Here is a 21,361-nt window from a genome sequence, read left to right on the forward strand (position 1 = left end):
CCTTGTAGGGTAAGAGTTGAAACCTCCTGATCTTGCCACTCTACCACAAAGGCCTGATTGATGGAGTGCTGCAGAGATGGTTTCTATTTCTAATAGAGACTCTGAAGCTCTGTTAGAGTGGCCATTGGGTTCATGGTCATTTCTGTGGACTTGGCTGGTTACTTCAGTTATTTCAAGGACTTCTGTATTTGCTTTGTTAATCTTTCCCTGACCAGTCTCAGTCCCTGCTGCTGAGAAGCCTTTCCATAACATGGTCCCACCACCATGCTTCACTGTAGGGGCGGTATTAAGGCCATGAGTGGTAACTTGCTTTCGCCAGATGTCTGAATACTTAAAGGAGATATCAGTTGTTAATTTTACCTGTCATTGAGGTATTGTGTGTAGATTGATCACAATTATTTTAATCAATTATAAAGTCATTGTATAACAAAATCAAGTGAAAGGGCCCTGAATTCTTTCCAACGCCAGTCATCATGCCTAAGGCAAAACAATACATTGTGGGCAAAGAAGCTGTGGTATATTAGCAATACCACAAACTCCCGGGATGCTTTATTGCTTTCATAAACTGGTTGACAACGCAAACATGTTTGTAATGTCATACCCATGGTAAATGGTCTCACGCCATGGATTTCAACCAATCAGCATTAAGGATTTATACCATCGTGTTTATAAAAGATGGGATACAAATATAAAAACACACTTCACTGTTTGAACTACGATATTAGGCGCCTCAAGAGTCCATGGTGTATGGCCAATACCATGCCGTATGCATTCTGCAATGCATGTCCAGAACAACCCAATGCATTGGTATTATATTAGCCATGAATAAACCCCTTGTTTATGTTTGGAATGTTTCGCTGGAATAATTGTGACTAACGCATCTACAAATAATTATGAGTAGTAATCAATTATAATTGTAGACTGGGCATGCTACAGTCGTTTGAATCCCTTTGAACAAAGCAAATTATGTGGGGGGGTATAGTTTATTTAAATAACTTCTATGTAGATTGTGGTTGAACGTGTAAATATCTAAATCTACATCAACTGTAACTGTACATCAACTGTAAGTGTAAGTAGATTAATGTGTTTCTCCCAACAGTGGCATCATTAGACGAACCACAATTTGGGTGTGTACGTTTACTTAAAGAATAAAGATGACTCTGATCTGATTTGGGAACGGGCCTCTTACCTCTCCTAGACTGCTGCAGAAAACGTTTTGGTGTGACGCAAACCAGAAGCTGAAAGGGATTAGGGGGCGGGACCAATAATAATTGTAAATGTGTGACTCGAAGACAGTTTTCTAAATGTAAACACAGCCTAATAAAACGGGTTGCAGATCTTCTGTTTTACTTATTCTCAGCTGTTTTACAGCGGGGATGCTTAATCAACAAAGGTCTTTATCTGAACTCCCAAAGATGTCGGGTGCAAGCCAAGCTGAGAGAGCTGTTTTGGTAAGCAAATTTGCAGGAGGTCGGGATCATGACAAGCTAGCTAGCTAACGACATGGGTTAACCTTGACTGGCTAATTTTTCATTAACGTGTTACTAGATATTTGTTTACCATACTACGTCATTGTTAAAGGTGTGTGTTTTCTTTTGCTGTCTATTGCATGATAGAAAAAAAATGGTACATTGCAAAGAATACATCTCTTTCTGCCGTTCGTCTCCAGTAATACCCGGCGTTACTGATGTTTGCGAGGCATTTTTTAAGACAAGCAATGAGTCTTATTATATTCCTGTTGAACAATTCTGCAGCCTACCAGATGCTCGGTCACTGTTGTCCTCCCAACCCTATATATTGTTAGCCTGCTGTACGTAGCTCTACCTACCTACCAACCTACATACATCCATAGGTGCAAAGTGTCACATTCAGCCAACTTGCTTCTGTATACGAAACAGCTTTCTGTTTAATATACAGAAGCAAGCTGTCTAATTTCAGATAGTAATGTGTAAGCCTATATATATTGTACTCCAGAACATCAATCTGCATGTTTGTGTGTTGCATCCTCTCAGAGAATATTCCTAGCATGTAACTAGGATGAATCATTCTAATCCTATGATTCCTCTATTCAGGGTTGAGTCACCTCAACTTTGACATTCTCTTAATGCCAGTGGAATTTGAATTGTAATCATGATAATGTAATCATTCTTAAACAGGACAAGTCTATCTATGTATCTCCTATCTCTGCTGAACACTGCAGCAAACATCCGTTTCTTACTCACAGTTCATCTGTTTTTCCCTCTTCATCTCTCCCCTCCCTTCTTCTCTACCCATCTAGGAGGAGGAGTTTAACTGGTTGCTGAAGGAGGAGGTCCATGCCGTTCTGAAGCAGCTCCAGGATATTCTCAAGGTATTGACTCCATGCAAGCACCAGACATGTGACTCACCTCAAGTGACTGTAAGAGGATTTGAAAAAGTAACTTTTTGCCACCCCAGGAAAAGAATGACATGCTGTCCTGAAGCTGCTTGTAACACAATTCCAACAGGATGCACGTGTAGACAAGTCAAAGACAGATGGGAATGTGACTTAAAGGAATTTCAGGAATCCTAACCTAACAACGAATGGGGTGAAATGGGAAAGTGACCTGAAGATTGGTGTCCAGTGGCACCTTCTTACATACATTTTTGATTTCTCTTGTGGATTGGACCTAGTTGTGATACAGTGACCTCGCAGGAGGAGTCTAGAATGGATTATCATTGTTAATAATGAACCAATGTGGAACACAGCTGCATTCCAAGGCATTTCATCATGGTTCTGTTGATTTAACTAATGGTGTTGTGAGTGAGGTTGTTTTTACTCAAGAATATATATAGTGCCTTGAAAAAGCATTCAGACCTGACCAATTCTCTGATTTGACTGAGTTACAAGTGGTACATTGACATTTTATACTGTTCGATATTTGAAAACACTCAATTATTGAAGTTTTATGTTTGGAAAACTGAAAAGTATAAATATTCAACCCCCTTTGCTGTGAAAGCTCTCAGTTTACCACTGACCTCAATTTGAATCATTACATTTGCTGTAAGTTTCTGGAGACAAAACCTGTGTTGAAAGATCCATGGTCAGGCTGTGAATCTGAAGGAAAATGAAGACCAGTGAGCATTCTAATAGAGTTAGATGAAATAAGTAAGGTGCATAGATTAGGAAATTGTAGAAAATAAAATCCAGTTCTTGGATATTCCAGTTGGATCAGTAATCAGGATGTAGAAGCTGCATTACACCACCCAGGCACTATGATGAAAAGGCTCTCCCTCAAAAATCTGCATTCAAACAAGGAGGCTTGTGAGAGAAACCACAAAGAGGTGAACAATCACTTTGAAGGACCTACAGTGTTCAGTGGCTGAAAGTGGGGTAATGGTGTACTGGTCAACCACGAAGAGCTCTGCATAAAACCAGCCTATATTGGAGGGTGTCAAGAAAGAGACCATTACTTAAAAGGTATTATCTGAAAGTGATGTGGAAAACCATTATGTGTAGTGCAAACCTAGCACTACCAACACCTGAACAAATACCAGGAATGGAGGTGGAAACATCATACCATGGGGATGCTTTTCACCAGCAGGGACGGGTATTTTGTTAAGATTTAAGGAGGAATGGTTGGAGCAAAATACCAAGTTAAGCTTGGAAGGAAATTCACCTTTCAGCTTGATAATGATCACAAGCACAAGACCAAAGCAACATTGAAGTGTCTGAAAAACAGGTGAAGGGGAATGTCCTACAGTTGCCAGATCAAACTCCTCATTTAAATCCCATTTAGAATTGGTGCCACTCTATACATTGTGGTCCACAAGCGTCATCCATCCCACCAAAACAACCTGAAGCAGATCTGCAAAGAAGAATGGGCCAAGATCACTCAAACATTGTACAAAAGCTGGTACCGGCAGTGAAAGGTGGCTCTACATAACGTTCTTGTGTAGAAGTTAAATACTTATGCAAGCAAAACAAAAGTCATTTTGTTTTTGCTCAAGTTGTCAGTACAAATGAGAATTTCTTCTCAGTAGGCTTACCTAGTATATTTTACAAATACTTACATAGGAAATGACCTTACAGTAATTCATTTTCAGTAGTAGTATTTCAGTGTAGAATGACATTTCAATGTACAATTTGTAATTGCATAAAATCTGAGATTTGATCAGTGGTATGAATACTTTTGTATATGTTTGAAATCATTTTGTACCTAGACTGCGTACTGTGTTTGCAGGAGGCCTCCAGACGGTTCTCCATGCCCAGCCCTGGTCTGGAGAGTCAACTGAAGCAGGAGAACTTCATCCTAGGCAGCTCAACGTAAGAGTTGGCAGGGTTGTTTAGTTGATGAATTTGTCGGTTTGAGGGATTGATAACGTGAGCGTGTTTCTATGCCATAATAACAACATAGCATGTCTTGATTTATAACAACACAACAACCAATCTAAGGCCTAAGAAATAGAGCCTACATTATTACAGAACAAAACACAGGACATTTTAAGAGTGCCTAAAGATGTGACATAGATTAGAACAACGTTTTATAATCTTTCATTCCTTTGCATGTGAAATCCACTGTCCAAGCATCCACTGTCCAAGCATCCACTGTCCAAGCATCCACTGTCCAAGCATCCATTGTCCAAGCATCCATTGTCCAAGCATCCATTGTCCAAGCATGTTTTTTCGTTCTTCTGTGACTAACATGAATTAGTTTATAGAACAGGAAAATAAATCCTCATTGATGCCCTGTCTCAATGCTTTTGTGTACGTACATACGCAGGTTCGTGTGCGTTAATGCGCATGGTTGTATATGTATTTGGTGTCCTGTAAAACATAAGTCTGTAAAAAAATAACTTACAAAAAAAGGGAACCACACATTACACCACTTTTTTTGGTTTGCAAGCCAACAACAATAACAGCATTTTCTTATCTGCTTCAATCAATGAGATGAAGTCATACGACATGGGTCAAAGGGAGTGCTGGGCATTAGGGTAAAATCTACTATTTCGGACATGACCAGTGCAATCGCTTCTGTCTTGTGAGTCCTGCTGCCATGTGCTCTTTTCAGCATGGACCAAGTGAAGGGAGTGCTGACACTACAGGGAGAAGCCCTCACTCAAGCTGTGAGTACCTTGTCAATATTGCTGCATGGAAGGGACAAGTTAGTGTTTGCGGCCTCCACCCCAATCCCACTATCTGAAAACCTTGTGAAGGGCTGCCTTAACTGCTCGCCAGCCTCCATTTCCCACATCCAAAAGCCGTGAAGCTAATTTCCTTTGATTGAACACACTTTGCTGTAGGGTAATAATGGTACATAACTTTAATGATTACATTTATAAATACAGCGTTAGTACTTTTTAATACGACATTTGAGTGTGACTAAATCAATGGGGAGCATGATTTCTAGAACTCAAAATAGCTGGTTGCTTATGGTTGACTTATTTACTAGTCCAAAATTCTTTACCGGGGGCTAATTTACTGCCTGTAAAAACTGTAAGTGGACAAATAAGTGCTCAGGTACATTTTTAAATTGTAAGTTGTGTATTCCAATTGTACAGCGAGTTGAGGCAGACTGAGTCCCAAAACACTTTGCACGCATTGGGATGTTGACCATAACTTCCCTGTTAAACAGTTTAAAGGTCAAGTTCTTTGTATAATTTCCCTCCTTTTGTCTTTCACAGGACATAAACCTAAAATCTGCTAAAAGCAACCAAGTAATGCATTTCACTTTCAGGGAAGAAAAACAGTGGAAATTGCAACAGGTGTGTTTTTGTGTCTTACATTTCGATAAATGATGATAATGTCTTTTGTGAGTAAAATATACATTCACAGTTGTAGTATTTGGTAGATTGACTTACTTGCTCAAGGACAGAACTTTTTTCCCTTGCCGACTCAGGGATTTGATCTGGCAACCTTTTGGTTACCGGTGCCGGGATGTAGTATGTGTATAATACAGTCGCTGTCTGTACCGACTACATTTCCGATCCCCCCTCTCAGATCCAGGATGCTAGAAACCACGTAAACCAGGCCCTGCAGCTGCTGAGCAGTAGAGACGACAGCTACCATTTTAAGACCGGGGCTGAGGTTAACAAGGTTGGACAAACACACACTAAAGTCTACCACGTTATCTCTGGGAGGGCAGTTGGGCAACTTTTTTAGTTTTAGAAAACAAACTGATAATTTCTGTAAGAAAATGATTGATGGCTTTCCTACATGCTGGAGCTGGTAGTTGAATTGAGGTCAAGACACAACGATGGCTCCACCAAATACCATTTTGTTAGGCCAGTACATGTTTTTCTCTCTTACTTAGCTTGCGTTTATTCTTTTGCTGTTGTTGTAGCTGATGGATGCGGTGATGCTCCAGCTGACGAGGGCTCGTAACCGCCTCACCACTCCCGCATCCATGACCCTGCCGGAGCTGGCCACCAGCAGCCTCATGGTCAGTTTACCGGTCCACTACGCACACCAACGTCTCTCTGTCTCTCTCTCTCGTCAGTATTCATTTTCAATTTAAAGGGCTTTATTGACCTGGTGAAATTACATTGCCAAAGCAAGTAGGAAATTAGAAAGCTATAATAAACGAGAGAGAAACTAGGCAAGCCTAGTTCCACTGGCACACGAGGAGAAGTGAATGTGGTCAGCCAGGGAGGGGGCTTGAAGATTTATTTACTTAAATCTTAATTTTAAGCTGTATTAGTTCTGGTTTATTTTACTGCTATAGGTGGTTTCCGACAGCAAGCAGTGGACGGGGCGGCTCATTAATTTTCATGGGTCCTTAATGGTGAGCGGAATACTTCCTAGGCAATGATGGATCTACATTCTATGAGGCCCCAGGGCACGAATGTCTTTGGAGGCCACGCTTCACTCCCGATCTCCCACGTTTGTCCCCCCATGTAAAACCGCTTATTTTCCTCACGTTGATAACGTGGAAATTATTGGGACTTTTTCCCCTAATATCACCTTTTGTCCATCTATAACTCATGATTAGTCTCTAAGACAAAAATTACAACACTAATATTACTTATTGGATCGATGCTAGATTAGACACTTTCACAATTTATCAACTTTAATTTGATTGGAAAAAATTTACTTATCAGAACGCTTTTATTGGTTTAACACAAAAACATGATTTATCTTTCATTTAAAATTAGTGGCCTAAAGTGTTCTTCCTGCATTATGTCTGCACAATTTTACTGGTGTTAGGAAATTACAAGGCATAATAATCAGAAGCATTATTATAGCGTACATGTTGAAAATTATATAATGTACTTTTATATCAAGTTAATATCAGGTAAAATATTAGAAAATACATTTACTGTAAGTCATTTAGCAAATGCTTTGCTTTATCCAAAGTCACTTGCAACTAAGGCTGAGAACAATCATAGCGTATAACACTTACAAAATAAGTTCTAGACACCAATAATAATAATCAATATATATTGTTTATTATTATTCGCTCAAATTCATGGAAATAAAGTATCTTATAAAAATGTACTGTGTATATATATTATTAAATGCATAATATTAAGTAGATATCTAACAAACACTAGTATTAGTTGTTGGGGCCGAGGGGCCCCTGTATATGCTCGTGGAGCGACCCTGGTATGGGTTGTGGAGGAGTCCTGCTAAGAGTAGCTGGAGGGCCCAGGTCTGGTATGGGTTGAGGTGGAGCTGAGAGGCCCTGGTCTGGTATGGGTTGAGGTGGAGCTGAGAGGCCCTGGTCTGGTATGGGTTGAGGTGGAGCTGAGAGGCCCTGGTCTGGTATAGGTTGAGGTGGAGCTGAGAGGCCCTGGTCTGGTATGGGTTGAGGTGGAGCTGAGAGGCCCTGGTCTGGGTTGAGGTGGAGCTGAGAGGCCCTGGTCTGGTATGGGTTGAGGTGGAGCTGAGAGGCCCTGGTCTGGTATGGGTTGAGGTGGAGCTGAGAGGCCCTGGTCTGGTATGGGTTGAGGTTGAGCACTGGTAGTCAGGGGTCACTTGATGGGCAGAAGGGTCCACATATTCAAATGCTATCGTCAAAATATCTACATTTTGCATTCACAGTAGATTTTTCCAGAGGCCCCTAATGGTCAGAACTACCTGGGCCAAGGCCCCGTTTGCCCGGTCCATAATCTGGCCCTGTTCTTAGGTGGAGAGGTCGGCAGTGCCCTTGAACCCTGCTTGCCATGTGGGGAAAATAGAAACATTTCCATTAGGAGAAAATGGTGGAGAAGCTAATCTCAGTTAGCTTTCGTCAGTGGGGGACAACATGGACGATGTTGTCAACACGAGCAGGGACTTTATCCTACATCACCTTGATAATGCAGAACCAAATTGATTAGCTTAACATCATAGTATATCAAAATGATCACTGCAATAACATTGTATTACAGACAAGTTAGCCTGCTAACTGCTGCCCCAAACCTAACTAGCTAACATCAATAGCAGCTATATCCTGTAAGTTAGTTGAATGGACTGGGTCCAAAAAAACACCAATAACAACACTCATCAGTCATTATATCAGACTATATTCAAGTGCTGATTGGTCAATAGGCATATTCAACTTAAATAGTGTTATTTAACACGTTTATTTTGAGACTCCGAGACCCAAACGGCGTTCCATGCTTGTAGATTTTAGCTCTACATTTCAAGGGCCTGTAAACAGGACTATATTTTCGGTGAATTTCATTCCACTGCAGAGAATTCAGCCGATGCGATGCGGCTGTACTTTCCTTCTGGCTTGTTTGCATGGTTTGCTGTATGTAGCTACTGATGCCAGCTTATCCTCAGCTAATCTTTCTTGTCCAAGGCCAGATTGGATACCCGGTCTACTGGGTGGCGGTCTGCGTCTCTAACCACTACGCTTTTTTTACAGTGGGTAGTCAGTCAGTCAGAGAGATTTTCTCTTCTTGGCCAGTTTTGCTTAAGCAGTCAAACACATTTTTTTTAAATCTATAAAGTAACGGTTCTGAAATTCCAGGTAAAAATTTGTTTCCACTATTTGTGAAGGATAAAGTCATTTTGATTGTTATTACAAGCTGTCTTGCTCTCTGCCTTCCTTTTTTCCCCGCTCTCTCACACATCCCTGCTCCAGAAAATGTTCTCTCCCCCGATGCCAGGGGACGTGATGGTGAACTTCTACATCAACCTGAGTAAGCTGTGTCTGACCGTCTACCACATCCACGCCATGCAGCCAAACACAACAAAGGTAAACCCCGCACAGACTTGCGTACAAAACAATCCCACTACTTTTGTCTGTCTGACTGGTGTGTGTTGTTCTGTGTGGATGCTTCACTGTTTATTTCTTTTCCTCTTTTTCTTCAACAGAACTTCAGGCCATCTGGCAGTTCAGTTTTACACAACCCCGGAGCGATGTTGTAAGTTCCAAATCACCCCCTATGCCCTTTCAAAGCCCACTAGCTCCGGTGAAAAGGAGTGTTTTACATAGTGGTGCCTGGGATGTGCGTCACACCACTGAGGAATACTGCGGTGTTTAGGTGAACATCCCCTGTGAAAAGACTGAGGTTCTCATTTCCAATTTTTTGGCCCTTCTCCAGTATCGTCATGTAGAACCATATCTATAGCCCTGTCTCATCTCAATGGATTGAGGAGAGTTAAAACAAACAGGCGTTCATCCTCCTAGGTAATCCCCATCGGGCCATAAATCCCCCACCCCTGCTCTTCCAAACAATAATTTTCGGAAATCAAACAAGGGAGGGCACATTCACCAACCTGGCAACCTCACCTGAAGAAGTCACCAGAGGATAATGAAACCAGGAAATCCCTGCAGACGATTCCTCTCTGCTTCCTGGGCTATTCTGGCTAATATCCAACGCTTGTGTGGTGTTCCCTTCGCTCCTCTGCCATCGGCGCAGTCGAGGCATGAACCTGATTTTATTCATTCCCTCATCAACATACGGTTCACTTTTCCCATTTCATTTTCAGCCTCTCAGGATTCTAACATTTTATCCACAGAGTGACAGACTATTGCACTTTTTTCCCTTATTTATTTTCTCATTCCTCTCTCACTCTCCCCAGTGAGCTGAACAACGCCAAGTTTGAAGTGAGCCATGTCCAGAAGGTGGAGTGTGTGGTTCCCTGGCTGAACGACACCCTGGTTTTCTTCACCATTTCACTGCAGCTCTGCCAGCAGCTCAAGGACAAGGTGAGACGGCATTTTCGGCTTCTGCCATATAGAAAGTCACTCCTTTGGTTTTGGAGCTGTTTGGCTAATTGGTTCTGCCTTGTGGATGGATGCATGGAAGAACACAACACAAAGACATGTCAGCAAATATATATACACACACACACACACACACACACACACACACATTTAGGAGAATGTAAGTCGTGACCTACTTGACCTTTAGTCCATTCAGCTTTCACTGGGGCAAAAGGGAAACCGGCATTCGAAACAATAACAATGTAGCTCCCTGCCCATGTTATTGTAAAAAGCTGAGGAATGGTGCTGGTGAAATATAACCATTCTGTGATTAATAGGCATGCTTATAGATACAAATACTGACCATCCATGATATCATAATTATAGTTTAAACCATGTTGAGGCTGTATAGTATGTGTACATTGACTGTGTTTCAAGACTTTAGAGTTAAGCAGGCCGAAATGTTGGGTTCTGATAGGCTACAACAGATGAATTACGGTCATGAGATACAAGTTACAAGTTATATTCTTCCAGAGTCAATGATTAATACACATCCAAGTCTAAACATGACACTTGCCCTTTAAGATGAAGGAAGGAAGAGGCTCTTCAACATTCAGTTAGGACACACATAACAATGTCTTCCTGTAAATAACTATTTATCCTAGAATTGGTACTGCTGTCAGAGAGTTAGAGGGACTCCACGTGTCCAGAAGAGATACTAAGGAAGTGAATAAGTAACTAGTATTGATGCAGCAATGGTGGCTGTAGATTATTAACTTTGTTCAAGCTTGTAGGCAATGAAATGAATGTAACCTGTAGAATTAGAAAATAACAAGTGTTGTTTTGCTTCTGTGGAAACTACGTTATCGACACACATTGGGAAGAATCTGAATTGATTGAAAACCCAAGAGGTTGCATGAAACAAAAACCATGGAGATGCTGCTTTTGTGATCTGTATCATAAAGCCTTGCATTCAAAAGCTTCTAGTTTATGGATGCAAAAGCTAGATAAGCTTGCATAATGATTATACCAAAGTTTAAATGGATAACAGAAACAATGTTTGAAGACCAGGCTAACTGAGTGACTAGTGCACATGCTGAAATGCACCTTGGGTATTCTAATACTTCTTAAGTCAAGAAAAGTTACAGGGGCCCTGGCTGCAATGGTTGTACACGCAACAATTTGTCTACGTTTAGGTAAAGACACTTCTGATTGGCTTACAATGTCATGCTAAACTGGGATCATCTCTCCTTTTTCTGTCTTGTAGATTGCAGTCTTCTCTAGCTTCTGGAACTACCGGCCTTTCTAAGCACCTGCAGCTGTCTAAAATAAGACTTTGAAATGGCCTTCTTTCTCCATCCATCCAATCAACCAACCAGTGCAGATACAAGGGATGTGTTGACCATTGATTAATTTAATTAAGGCACTTAAAAAGAAAACTAATATTATTTTCATTGAATTAATTGTGAAGACTTGAAGTGTTGTTTGTATAATTTACAGAATAGCCGGATCACCATCTATGTACATTACCAGTGTTTCATGTCCCAGGTTTCAGGGACCATTAAATGTTATTGCTGCTTTAACCCCCTACTAAATCTTACCTCTGGACAGGGTCTGGGTTAATTCCAAGTCAGTAGTAGTGTATTGAAATGTATTTTATTTTCAGTATTACACTCCCTGAATGTAAATGGAATTGACCCTTCATAGCCTTGAGGTCTGTACCCATCTGTTAAGATCTGAGAAGGATTCAATGCCAAAGAATAGGTTAGAGGACACATTCCTATATGGCCCATCTTTGAGTCTCTGAGGGCAGGGACATCGTCATTTCAGGCATATTCCAGTTTAATGTAGTCAAGTGGGTGGGATATATAACTTCATCCTTTCTGATCTGACGGTTGGACATGACTCAGACTGGGTCATCAGGCAGAATCAATCAAAGTCCCACCCAGTTTAAGCAGTTAGGGTTAAGTTGATTATTAAAATGGAGGATGCCATCAAAAGTGATTTAGATGCAAAGATTTTAAGAACTACTGCCCTCTGACCAACTCTGTGGAGTAAGCAATATGGCAAAGCTTCTTCCTAGCCTATCGGGTGAAAGCAGTATGGCAGTAGGTCCTACCTTGCACTCCGATAGGCGAAGTGGATGTTTCATGATATTGTCTACACCAATCAAATCCTCTCAGAGGTGCATAGGGAGGGAGTAGGGACTAGTACTTTTAATTGGTGTAAGTGCATGTATCTCCATCCCTGTGTAACCAAGGTTTTGTTGTACAATTTAAAACTCTGACCTCTTTGTTGTATGTTTAGAATTTGACCTTATTAATCAATAAGGCAGCTTGTCCTGTTGTGTTGGCCTGAAGCACTTCTGTTACTATTCTTCTTCCTCTCCATAGAGGTAGATGTTATTACCTGTACCATAACCATACGCTGCTGGCTAGCTTATTTCTCATTCAGTTTGTTTATTTGGGATAGGGACTGACACCCACCCACTGACACTTCACTTGGGCTGCATTCACAAAGGCAAGCGAATTCCAATTCTTTTTCAGACTAGTTGGTTATTTGACGAAGCACATCAGACACTACTCAAAGGAAACCGGTTTGTAACATGGTGTTGATGTTCCATTACAGAACATAAAGCAGAGATTCAAGGAATAAAAAAGGAAAACCTTGATTCACAGTTTTAAATGGTACATACTGTGTTCATACCTTAATGCTAAGCTATATTTCTGTTATGACTCGTTCTGTTCGTTTTAATATTTCCTTGATTCTAAGAACACTGTCTGCTACTGTTTTTATTATTTATTGCATTTTTTCCTTTTGCACATATGTTACTTTGCCTCCTGTGAAGGGAATATTAATTCCAGTGCTGAACAAAATGACGACTTATTACTGCAAGTGTTATCTGAAACTAGTTTGAGATGCGTATGTGTAAATGTTGTGAAGCATAATCTTATCTGTGCAATAAATGTTACACAAAATGTGGGAAAAAAGGTTTAGTATTTATTTTGCCACTCAGAAGACAAACATTCAATAAGTATATAGTAATATTCAAATGTACCTGTTTTTTGAGGACTAAAGGAGTCAAATAATATTTATTATTGACAATGCCACTTTTCAAAACTTTTTTTTCATAAAAAAATTACTTCATAATATCATGTGGTTTTCCATGAGCACAGGGGATATGTCCATCACTGCAAGTGCGAGGCCTTTAGCCGCTGATTGGCCAAACCTTTTACCTTTGCTGGTCATGGCTAGAAGAATATATTTTAAACTAGCGATAGATTTCTCTGCCAGTGAGCACATGTACAAACTATGTTGTCTTCTGGGAAACACCTGTTCAAAACTATATTAAAAATGTTTCTTTCAATTGGTGAGCAATATATGACTTGGAATAGTGACACATCAGGTAGCCAACGTTAATGTCCCTGGGATACATAACGACGTTGACCAAAATGTGTGACCTTGAGCGCTGCCTGTTAGTGCAGCCAGTATCAAGGCAACTAAAGCGCTGTACACTTGGCTGCGGCAGCCACGTCTGTTGGCTCAGCCCCCCTAATGGGATTCTGAAAGCAGATTTTATTTCCATTTGCATTCTCCGCTATACGCAAGAACGATTTAATTCCTTCGTGAGTCATACTGCCAAAAGAGCGCTACGTTCTGAAACGAGCAATATACAACTCACCGCTATTAAACAACTTTGTTTTCGCTTTATGAAAACATCTGCTTTCGTTGCACTTGTTTCTTAAATCTACACTAGGTAGGATTTTCAATAAAAAAAATAATTACATCATTTTGCAGTTACTCACCAGTCAGAAACCCTAACCCAATGCCCGATAGAGAATGAAGTTCCGAATAATATGTAAAATAGAATTTCCTGTTCCAAAAAAAAAACGACCTCCGAGTTCTTAGCCTTGCTAACGTTAGCTTAGGGTTCCTGGTTGCTAGCTATAGAGAGGTCTCTAGCTGCCATTAGTTTCTTACAGTGAATGAACTTTGCTCCCTATGGCGTACTTATGCTATAGTGTACACCGGTCAACCATAGCATTATGATCACTGACAGGTGAAGTGAATAACAATGATAATGTCAGTGAGTGGGATATATTAGGCAGCAAGTGAACACTGTCCTCAAAGTTGATGTGTTAGAAGCAGGAAAAATGGGCAAGCATAAAGATCTGAGCTAATTTGACAAGGGCCAAATTATGATGGCATGTGGGAAGCGAAGGCTGGCCTGCGTGGTCCGATCCATCAGACGAGCTACTATAGTTATACTATAATTACTAAAAGTTAATGCTGGTACTTATAGAAAGTTGTCAGAATACACAGTGCATCACAGTTTGTTGCGTATGGGGCTGTGAAGCCGCAGACCAGTCAGGGTGCCCATGCTGACCCCTGTCCACCGCCTACAATGGGCATGTGAGCATCAGAACTGGACCACGGAGCAATGGAAGAAGGTGGCCTGGTCTGATGAGTCATGTTTTCTTCTACATCACATGGAGGGCCGGTGTGATGGAAATTCCATGTATCGACACTCGGAGTAAGGGACACAGAGACAAAAAGTTCTCTTGGCACATTCTAACAGTTTTATTAACTATTATGCACATATGAGAGACGCATCAACCGCTTACACACACATAATCGTCTGAGGAGTCTCTAACTCAATATAGCTCATTCAATCGTATATATCACAGGAAAAGGGGTGTGGTTAAATGCTGTCATATGTCAATAAAACACCTTTGTTCTATCACACAAGTCAAATGCTATCTTCCCCCACCTTATCCTTCCTGCCATAAGTAACTTCTTCAATTCTAAGAATTCCAACCGAACCCGAACATACAATAGATGTCCTGATGAGTTATACAGATGAGGAGGTAAAGAGTAACCATTTCATCAGCTGATACCAGTCAATGATACCCCCTTGGCAAATGCCAGATCCCCCACATTCCTCTACCTATCTAAGCAATGGGACTCAAGTCCTTTAATCAGTAAGAATGCATCAGGCTTCAGAAACTTCCCCAACAAGTGTGTGTCACTTACCAGGAGAACACATGGCACCAGGATGCACTATGGGAAGAAGGCAAACCTGGCAGAGGCAGTGTGATGCTTTGAGCAATTTTCTGCTGGGAAATCTTGGGTCCTGCCATTCATGTGGATGTTACTTTGACACGTACCACCTACCAGAGCATTGTTGCAGACCATGTGCACCCTTTCATGGCAACAGTATTCGCTGATGGCATTGGCATCTTTCAGCAGTTTGTGCCCTGCCACAAAGCAAAAATGGTTCAGGAGTTGTTTGAGGAACACAAGTTCAAGGTGTTGACTTGACCTCCAAATTACCCAGATCTCATGCTGGAATACACATCCACGACCCATGTTTTAATGCCCTGGCTGAGGGAAGGAGGTTCTCATCCAAGATTTGACGGTACATGGCCCTGTCCATCGTCTCTTTGATGCGGTGAAGTTGTCCTGTCCCCTTAGCAGAAAAACACCCCCAAAGCATAATGTTTCCTCCTCCAAACACAGCGAGTTGAGTTGAAGCCAAAGAGCTCGATTTTGGTCTCATCTGACCACAACACTTTTACCCTGTTCTCCTCTGAATCATTCAGATGTTCATTGGCAAATTTCGGACAGACCTGTACATGTGCTTTCTTGAGCAGGGGGACCTTGCGGGCGCTGCAGGATTTCAGTCCTTCATGGCGTAGTGTGTTACCAATTGTTTTCTTGGTGACTATGGTCCCAGCTGCCTTGAGATCATTGACAAGATCCTCCCATGTAGTTCTGGGGTGATTCCTCACCGTTCTCATGATCACTGCAACTCCACGAGGTGAGATCTTGCATGGAGCCCCAGACCGAGGGAGATTGGCAGTTCTTTTGTGTTTCTTCCACTTGCGAATAATCGCACCAACTGTTGTCACCTTCTCACCAAGCTGCTTGGCGGTGGTCTTGTAGCCCATTCCAGCCTTGTGTAGGTCTTCTTGGACAGCTCTTTGTTCTTGGCCATGTTGGAGAGTTTGGAATCTGATTGATTGATTTTTTTCTGTGGACAGGTGCCTTTTATACAGGTAACAAGCTGAGATTAGGACCTCCTAACCTCCAACCTCCTAACCTTAGGTTGACACCTGTATAAAAGACACCTGGGAGCCAGAAATCTGATTGAGAGGGGATGAAATACTTATTTCACTCAAAATGCAAATACATTTATAAAATTTTTGACATGTGTTTTTCTGGATTTTTTTGTTTTTACATTGCTTATAATGTTTTTGTGATTTAATATACTTGTTTAAAATTTTATATCTTTATTTTTGATATTCACTTATTTTTTTGCAGTTCTTAAAATTCCTTTGCAATTCCTTGTGACCCCAGAATAAATCTCATATGAATGCTGCAAAATCCTGTTTGCATACCCACAAGTGAGTAACTGTTGGTGAAGATAGTGTTGCTGGATTAGCCAGTTAGCTTCAAAAGACAACCCACTTACACTGATTGATTATGATATTATGAAACTGACCATGTAATTATGAAATACACCACTATTTCATAAAAAAGGTCCCAAAATTATGAAAAATAGCAATCACATCTTAGGATGAAGAAAATGCATTGGGAAATACAATGTATTATTATAAAATATACCATTATTTAGAAAAGTGGTATTATAAAAAATATTTCATAATAATGTGCCACTTAAAATGTATTTATTTATATAAATGTATTCATTTCATTATGATTCCTTTGGTTCGACATAGTTTAACCACATCATCCTATTACATACAACTGTTGAACATTTTATTAAAAGCATTCTATTGTGTTCTATTCACTACTCTATCAGATTATTACAAAGTTGTGCAGCAGAAATGGAGCAGTGCTTATTTTCCCATGAACCCACAGTAACACCCCTTTCTCTTCCTGTTGTGTCACCTAGTGGCTCTGCTTTCACTCTGCTCTCTGTTCTGGCATCCTAGCAACAACAGCTAGCCATGCAGAGGACGTGCAAACAAACTGATTCATGTCACCTCCAATGACTTCCCACCAGAGGCGGCAACTAAAACCGGGTAAACACAGGGAGTTCAACATTTTCCACCAGTCAAAGTAAATAAATGGGATGGTACAAGATCAATGAGGAAAATCTGTTAAATAAAACAGGATTTGGCACACAGATGAAGTGCAAATACATTGTAAAACTAAAATGAATAGAATCAAATATAATATAAATAAAAAAAGGTGTAATCGTTTTTTTGGTGGGTAACCAAAGCTCTCATAATCGTGGAATCTTTAGCAGGTTGGTTTCACGGTTCCATCCCGAGGTTGTCATGGCCAACCTTGTGTCTTTTAGGCTGTTGGGAGAAAAAGAGAAATGTAATTGTCAGCCAAGACAATCTTCCCCAAATGACACTGTATAGAATTCCATTTGTTGTGCACCAGGGCTCTGGTTCAAACCACTGCACTGTATAAGTAACAGGATGCCACTTGGAATGCTACATCTTAATTCCACATTAACGTCACTGAAAGAAAGCCTGCCAACTCAGAACCTTGCTCAATCTGTAGTCACACTAAAACAGGCCCTGTATTGTGGGGTGAACAGATTACACCGATCAGTATATCAATGCCATGATGCACAACAGAACACTGTGAATGGTAAGACTGGATTCTGAATGGGCTAAAAGTCAAAATCTCTCACAAACGCCATGTGTTGTTGAAAAATATCTGAACTTAGGCCTATATAAAATAGCCTGAGTGCAAGGATCTGTGTTATCGTGCCAACAGAATGTCAGGGAACTGATCTGGAACCAAGCTATACCTAACATTTCTCAGTGTCAATAACCAGACCCTAGGCAACAGTCACTCAAGGCAACAGTGACCCGTTTCTGGTTTCAATAACAGGGTGTTTGCGCATGGTGTATAGAATATAAAACATAAGAGGTTTGTCATAGGATGTTTCTGAGCTCTGATCTCTGAACTCACACTTTATGAATGTATATGTATCAGTATAATCATCACCGGATCATGGATCATTAATGTATCAATATAAGGTGATCAAGTGTAATAATAATGCATGGGTAACAAATCAAATATAATAATCAAGTAACATAAAGGGCCCTAATGGCTCTATTATTTTATACACATTCTGAAAGCCTGCGCCTCCAATATTTAACAGGGAACGGATCTTGGACGTTTGCGAAACAATGGTGGCGGATGGGGAGAGATCCGCCCAGGAATTAGCATAAGGGGACGGCCAGGAAAGTTATGCAAGATATCCCCGTATAAAAATGTGTCCCCCGAGTTGGCAAGACAGTTGTTCCTGCAGGTCAACTCGGCTTTTATGATTGCTCATTAAAAGTCTAATTTGAATCCACAAACTCCTGAGTTTTTGCATCCTTCTGAGTTGTTGCATCCTTTTTGGCGAGAAGATATTTTTTCCAAGACAGGTGGGGGTCCCTTTGGTTGATGCTTGGCAATGTGGGTGGATTGATTTCCTGCCTGTTGGGCCCTGTCCGGGGCCTCCCCCGAATCCTTTTGGCAGAGACTAAATATGCCTACCTACCTCACCCACTTAAATGATCTGAACGCTAGCTGACTTGAAAACTAGCTTCACTAACACCACCATCAAGGTTTAGCCTGCAGACGCTGGTTTCAAATTGCTGTGTACCTAGTCCAGGGATATGTCAGTTACTTTAAACTATACGTATATATAATAATCAATTTACAGTAACATTTAATACTATTATCAGAGCTGATAATAACGTGTTACAATGTTTTTTGAGCATGTTCTGTGTGTCTGTTAATACCAGGGCAAGTTGTCACATGTGAAAACTTGCCCCAAGGTCATTGAAACAACCTGCCCCAAGATCATTGAAACAACCTGCCCCAAGGTCATTGAAACAACCTGCCCCAAGGTCATTGAAACAACCTGCCCCAAGGTCATTGAAACAACCTGCCCCAAATTGATGTGTGTTGAAGTTGAGCTCAACATAGGACTGCAGATAAAATATCAAAAGACATGTTATAGGCTCCTCTACTCAGTGCAAAATTAAAATGTTCTACATTCATACCTAACAAGGTTTTCTTGAATAAAATTTAAAGTGGCACATTTGTACTATTGAAGGAGAAAAATAAGAAACTTGTGCTCACCTCAGATTAGAGTGTGATCACTTGTGAACAGGAAGTTGACCATAGAACTTGTAGTCACACAAAGTAGCTATTTGATTTTTGAGTGAGCACCTCTAGTGTTGGAGGTATGAGCAGTGTGACAACTTAATATGGTCTCCCCTACTTTTTGTGGCGCTACCAGCAGGGGGCTTTATTTCGGTTTAAACACCCTGCTGAAATGGACCAGCCACAAAATTATTTTCTATTTTCCCTTAAAAAGTCTGTCATTAAAACCAGACCGTAGTCTATGTTACATAAGGTCAGATTCAAATCCAAGAAAAAAGACCTCCACCTTGTAACACATGAAATTTAACTGATTGTTTATCCATTACCTGTTCATCACAGCAGCGGATCGACAGAATGTAAAACAGATTGATCCATTACCTGTTCATCACAGCAGCAACAACAGCAGCAGCGAATGAGAACCAGCAGAACAAGCAGGAGAACCACGCCTGGAATTACCAAGAACTATAGTCAGTGTGTGATCCAGTTCTTTCTCAAAGACAGTAATACCGGTCACCACAAGTTTTATTTTGCCTGTTCTCACTCAGAAAATGACTACTTGAGTTTGGGCTATTTTAAGTTTAGGCACACATGTTACATTAAGATACGGCTGGCATATCGGGAAACATTTTTTATTAGAAAAACAAATGTGTGGGTCTACAATTTCTTACCAATAAAGATGAAGAAGACAGCAAAGGAGACAATATCCCAGTCAGACTGGAAAAGCTGTTTAGACTCTAGCCTGGAGATCACGTCGACAAACTGGTCCTGAAACTCCTTCTGTAGGCTGCTCTTGGCCATCTTATCTGGGTTAGAGGTGGTCTTTAATCAAGCAGGTTTAAAACCCACCACAGACCGGAAGAATATAGTAATGGTTTATAATAATAAAATACAAGGCTTCTCTGGTCTCTCTCTGTAACCGCGTTATGGTTAATGAGCAGAGCAAAACAAAATCCTAGATAACAAGGAACTAGGCTGCCCTCGTGAGATGAATGGTGCGCGGCCAGTAGGACCGCAGAGGCCTTGAGGTGGGCCAGCCGATTTTAGGTGTACATTTCCCAATCAGAGAAGCAAACTGGATCAATGTAGGCAAACTCCGTTAACCCACCCCAAGTCTAATTTTATATATACAGACTTCTTCGATAGGAATCATAGCAAGTGGGAGATATTTCTTTTTAACGCTATCTGGGTATGTGCTACTCTATATTGCTATATTTTGGTTACGGCAAATGTGTTTACAGAAGCCGTCTAATTCTGATGTTTTTTGACCAATATTAAACGCCTCTGAATATTTTGTGTGAAATGACTCTGAGAGTTTGTTGAAAAGACAAATTATTTGGAAAAAATAATAAGGCCTGTCTGTATTTAACGCAGTCAATTTGGATTTGGATCTGCTAAAAAAAAATAATTATGATCACAGTATCATCATTCCGGATCTGGAAATATATATGTCAGCAAAGACACTCGAAAGTAACGATAATGGATTAAATCTCCTTACAAAAATGTAGAAATCGCAGTTATTTCGAGCCATGCTTAAAATACTTGAACCTATAAGTAAGAATATTTCAATCCACAGTTAAAATGAAGGAACTTAAAGTTACATAGTTCTTATCTGGACCTTTTCAAGGCTTCTAAATATTAGTTATTGGCTCTTTTAACAAATAACATCTGACACAACATAAATACACAAATAATTTCGGTAATACCAAATACCTTTTCAATATGTCTTTTGATAAATTAATTTTACCTGTAACTCAAACAAGCTGTTGTAAACTTTCTCAATGTTTTTCCGGGTACCTGTTTTGCTGACGCACCTGTCTCTGTGTGAGTGTGGGTGTGTCAGGTTATGTGCTCTGCACATAACAAAGTTGGAAATCCTGCTTTATTTCCTCACGGCCCATCCTAAGGTTTATTGGGATGCTTAGTTGGACACGAGAGTGAAATAATTCCAATCCGTGCCATTGGCACAATATAAATAAAAATGTACAACTAAAAGTCAAGACAATTCATTTGAAACTAGAATGTTAATCGTAAATAAAATAAAAATTCATTACACATATCTTTCCAATCACTTTAAGATCCGTGCTTGTAACTATATTTAATAGCCTATATATAGA

At 40.5% G+C, this 21,361-nt stretch overlaps 2 protein-coding genes across 4 annotated transcripts; one reads left to right on the forward strand and one right to left on the reverse strand.

The window, feature by feature from the left end:
* The first annotated feature begins 1,192 nt into the window (after window positions 1–1,192).
* rogdi (rogdi atypical leucine zipper) lies at window positions 1,193–12,265 on the forward strand. Its single transcript, XM_010873874.3, has 11 exons — window positions 1,193–1,451; window positions 2,279–2,350; window positions 4,203–4,285; window positions 5,031–5,085; window positions 5,644–5,724; window positions 5,960–6,055; window positions 6,303–6,401; window positions 9,033–9,146; window positions 9,266–9,315; window positions 9,977–10,103; window positions 11,368–12,265. The coding sequence occupies exons 1-11, from the start codon at window positions 1,377–1,379 to the stop codon at window positions 11,407–11,409; spliced, it is 894 nt and encodes a 297-aa protein (XP_010872176.2). The 5' UTR covers window positions 1,193–1,376; the 3' UTR covers window positions 11,410–12,265.
* Window positions 12,266–16,777: 4,512 nt separating this feature from the next.
* smim22 (small integral membrane protein 22) lies at window positions 16,778–21,228 on the reverse strand. Of its 3 annotated transcripts, none has more exons than XM_010873875.4 (4): window positions 20,992–21,228; window positions 19,916–20,066; window positions 19,626–19,693; window positions 16,778–17,428 (listed from the first exon to the last, which is right to left on the reverse strand). In XM_010873875.4, the coding sequence occupies exons 1-4, from the start codon at window positions 21,103–21,105 to the stop codon at window positions 17,381–17,383; spliced, it is 381 nt and encodes a 126-aa protein (XP_010872177.3). In that variant the 5' UTR covers window positions 21,106–21,228; the 3' UTR covers window positions 16,778–17,380. The 3 variants fall into 3 exon arrangements, with proteins under 3 accessions (XP_010872177.3, XP_010872178.2, XP_034151433.1); XM_010873876.3 differs by having other exon boundaries at window positions 19,916–20,050; window positions 20,992–21,069; XM_034295542.1 differs by having other exon boundaries at window positions 21,042–21,063.
* Between the last annotated feature and the right edge of the window lie 133 nt (window positions 21,229–21,361).

Source organism: Esox lucius, chromosome 11, assembly GCF_011004845.1.
Source record: "Esox lucius isolate fEsoLuc1 chromosome 11, fEsoLuc1.pri, whole genome shotgun sequence".
In the NCBI taxonomy this organism is placed as follows: domain Eukaryota; kingdom Metazoa; phylum Chordata; class Actinopteri; order Esociformes; family Esocidae; genus Esox; species Esox lucius.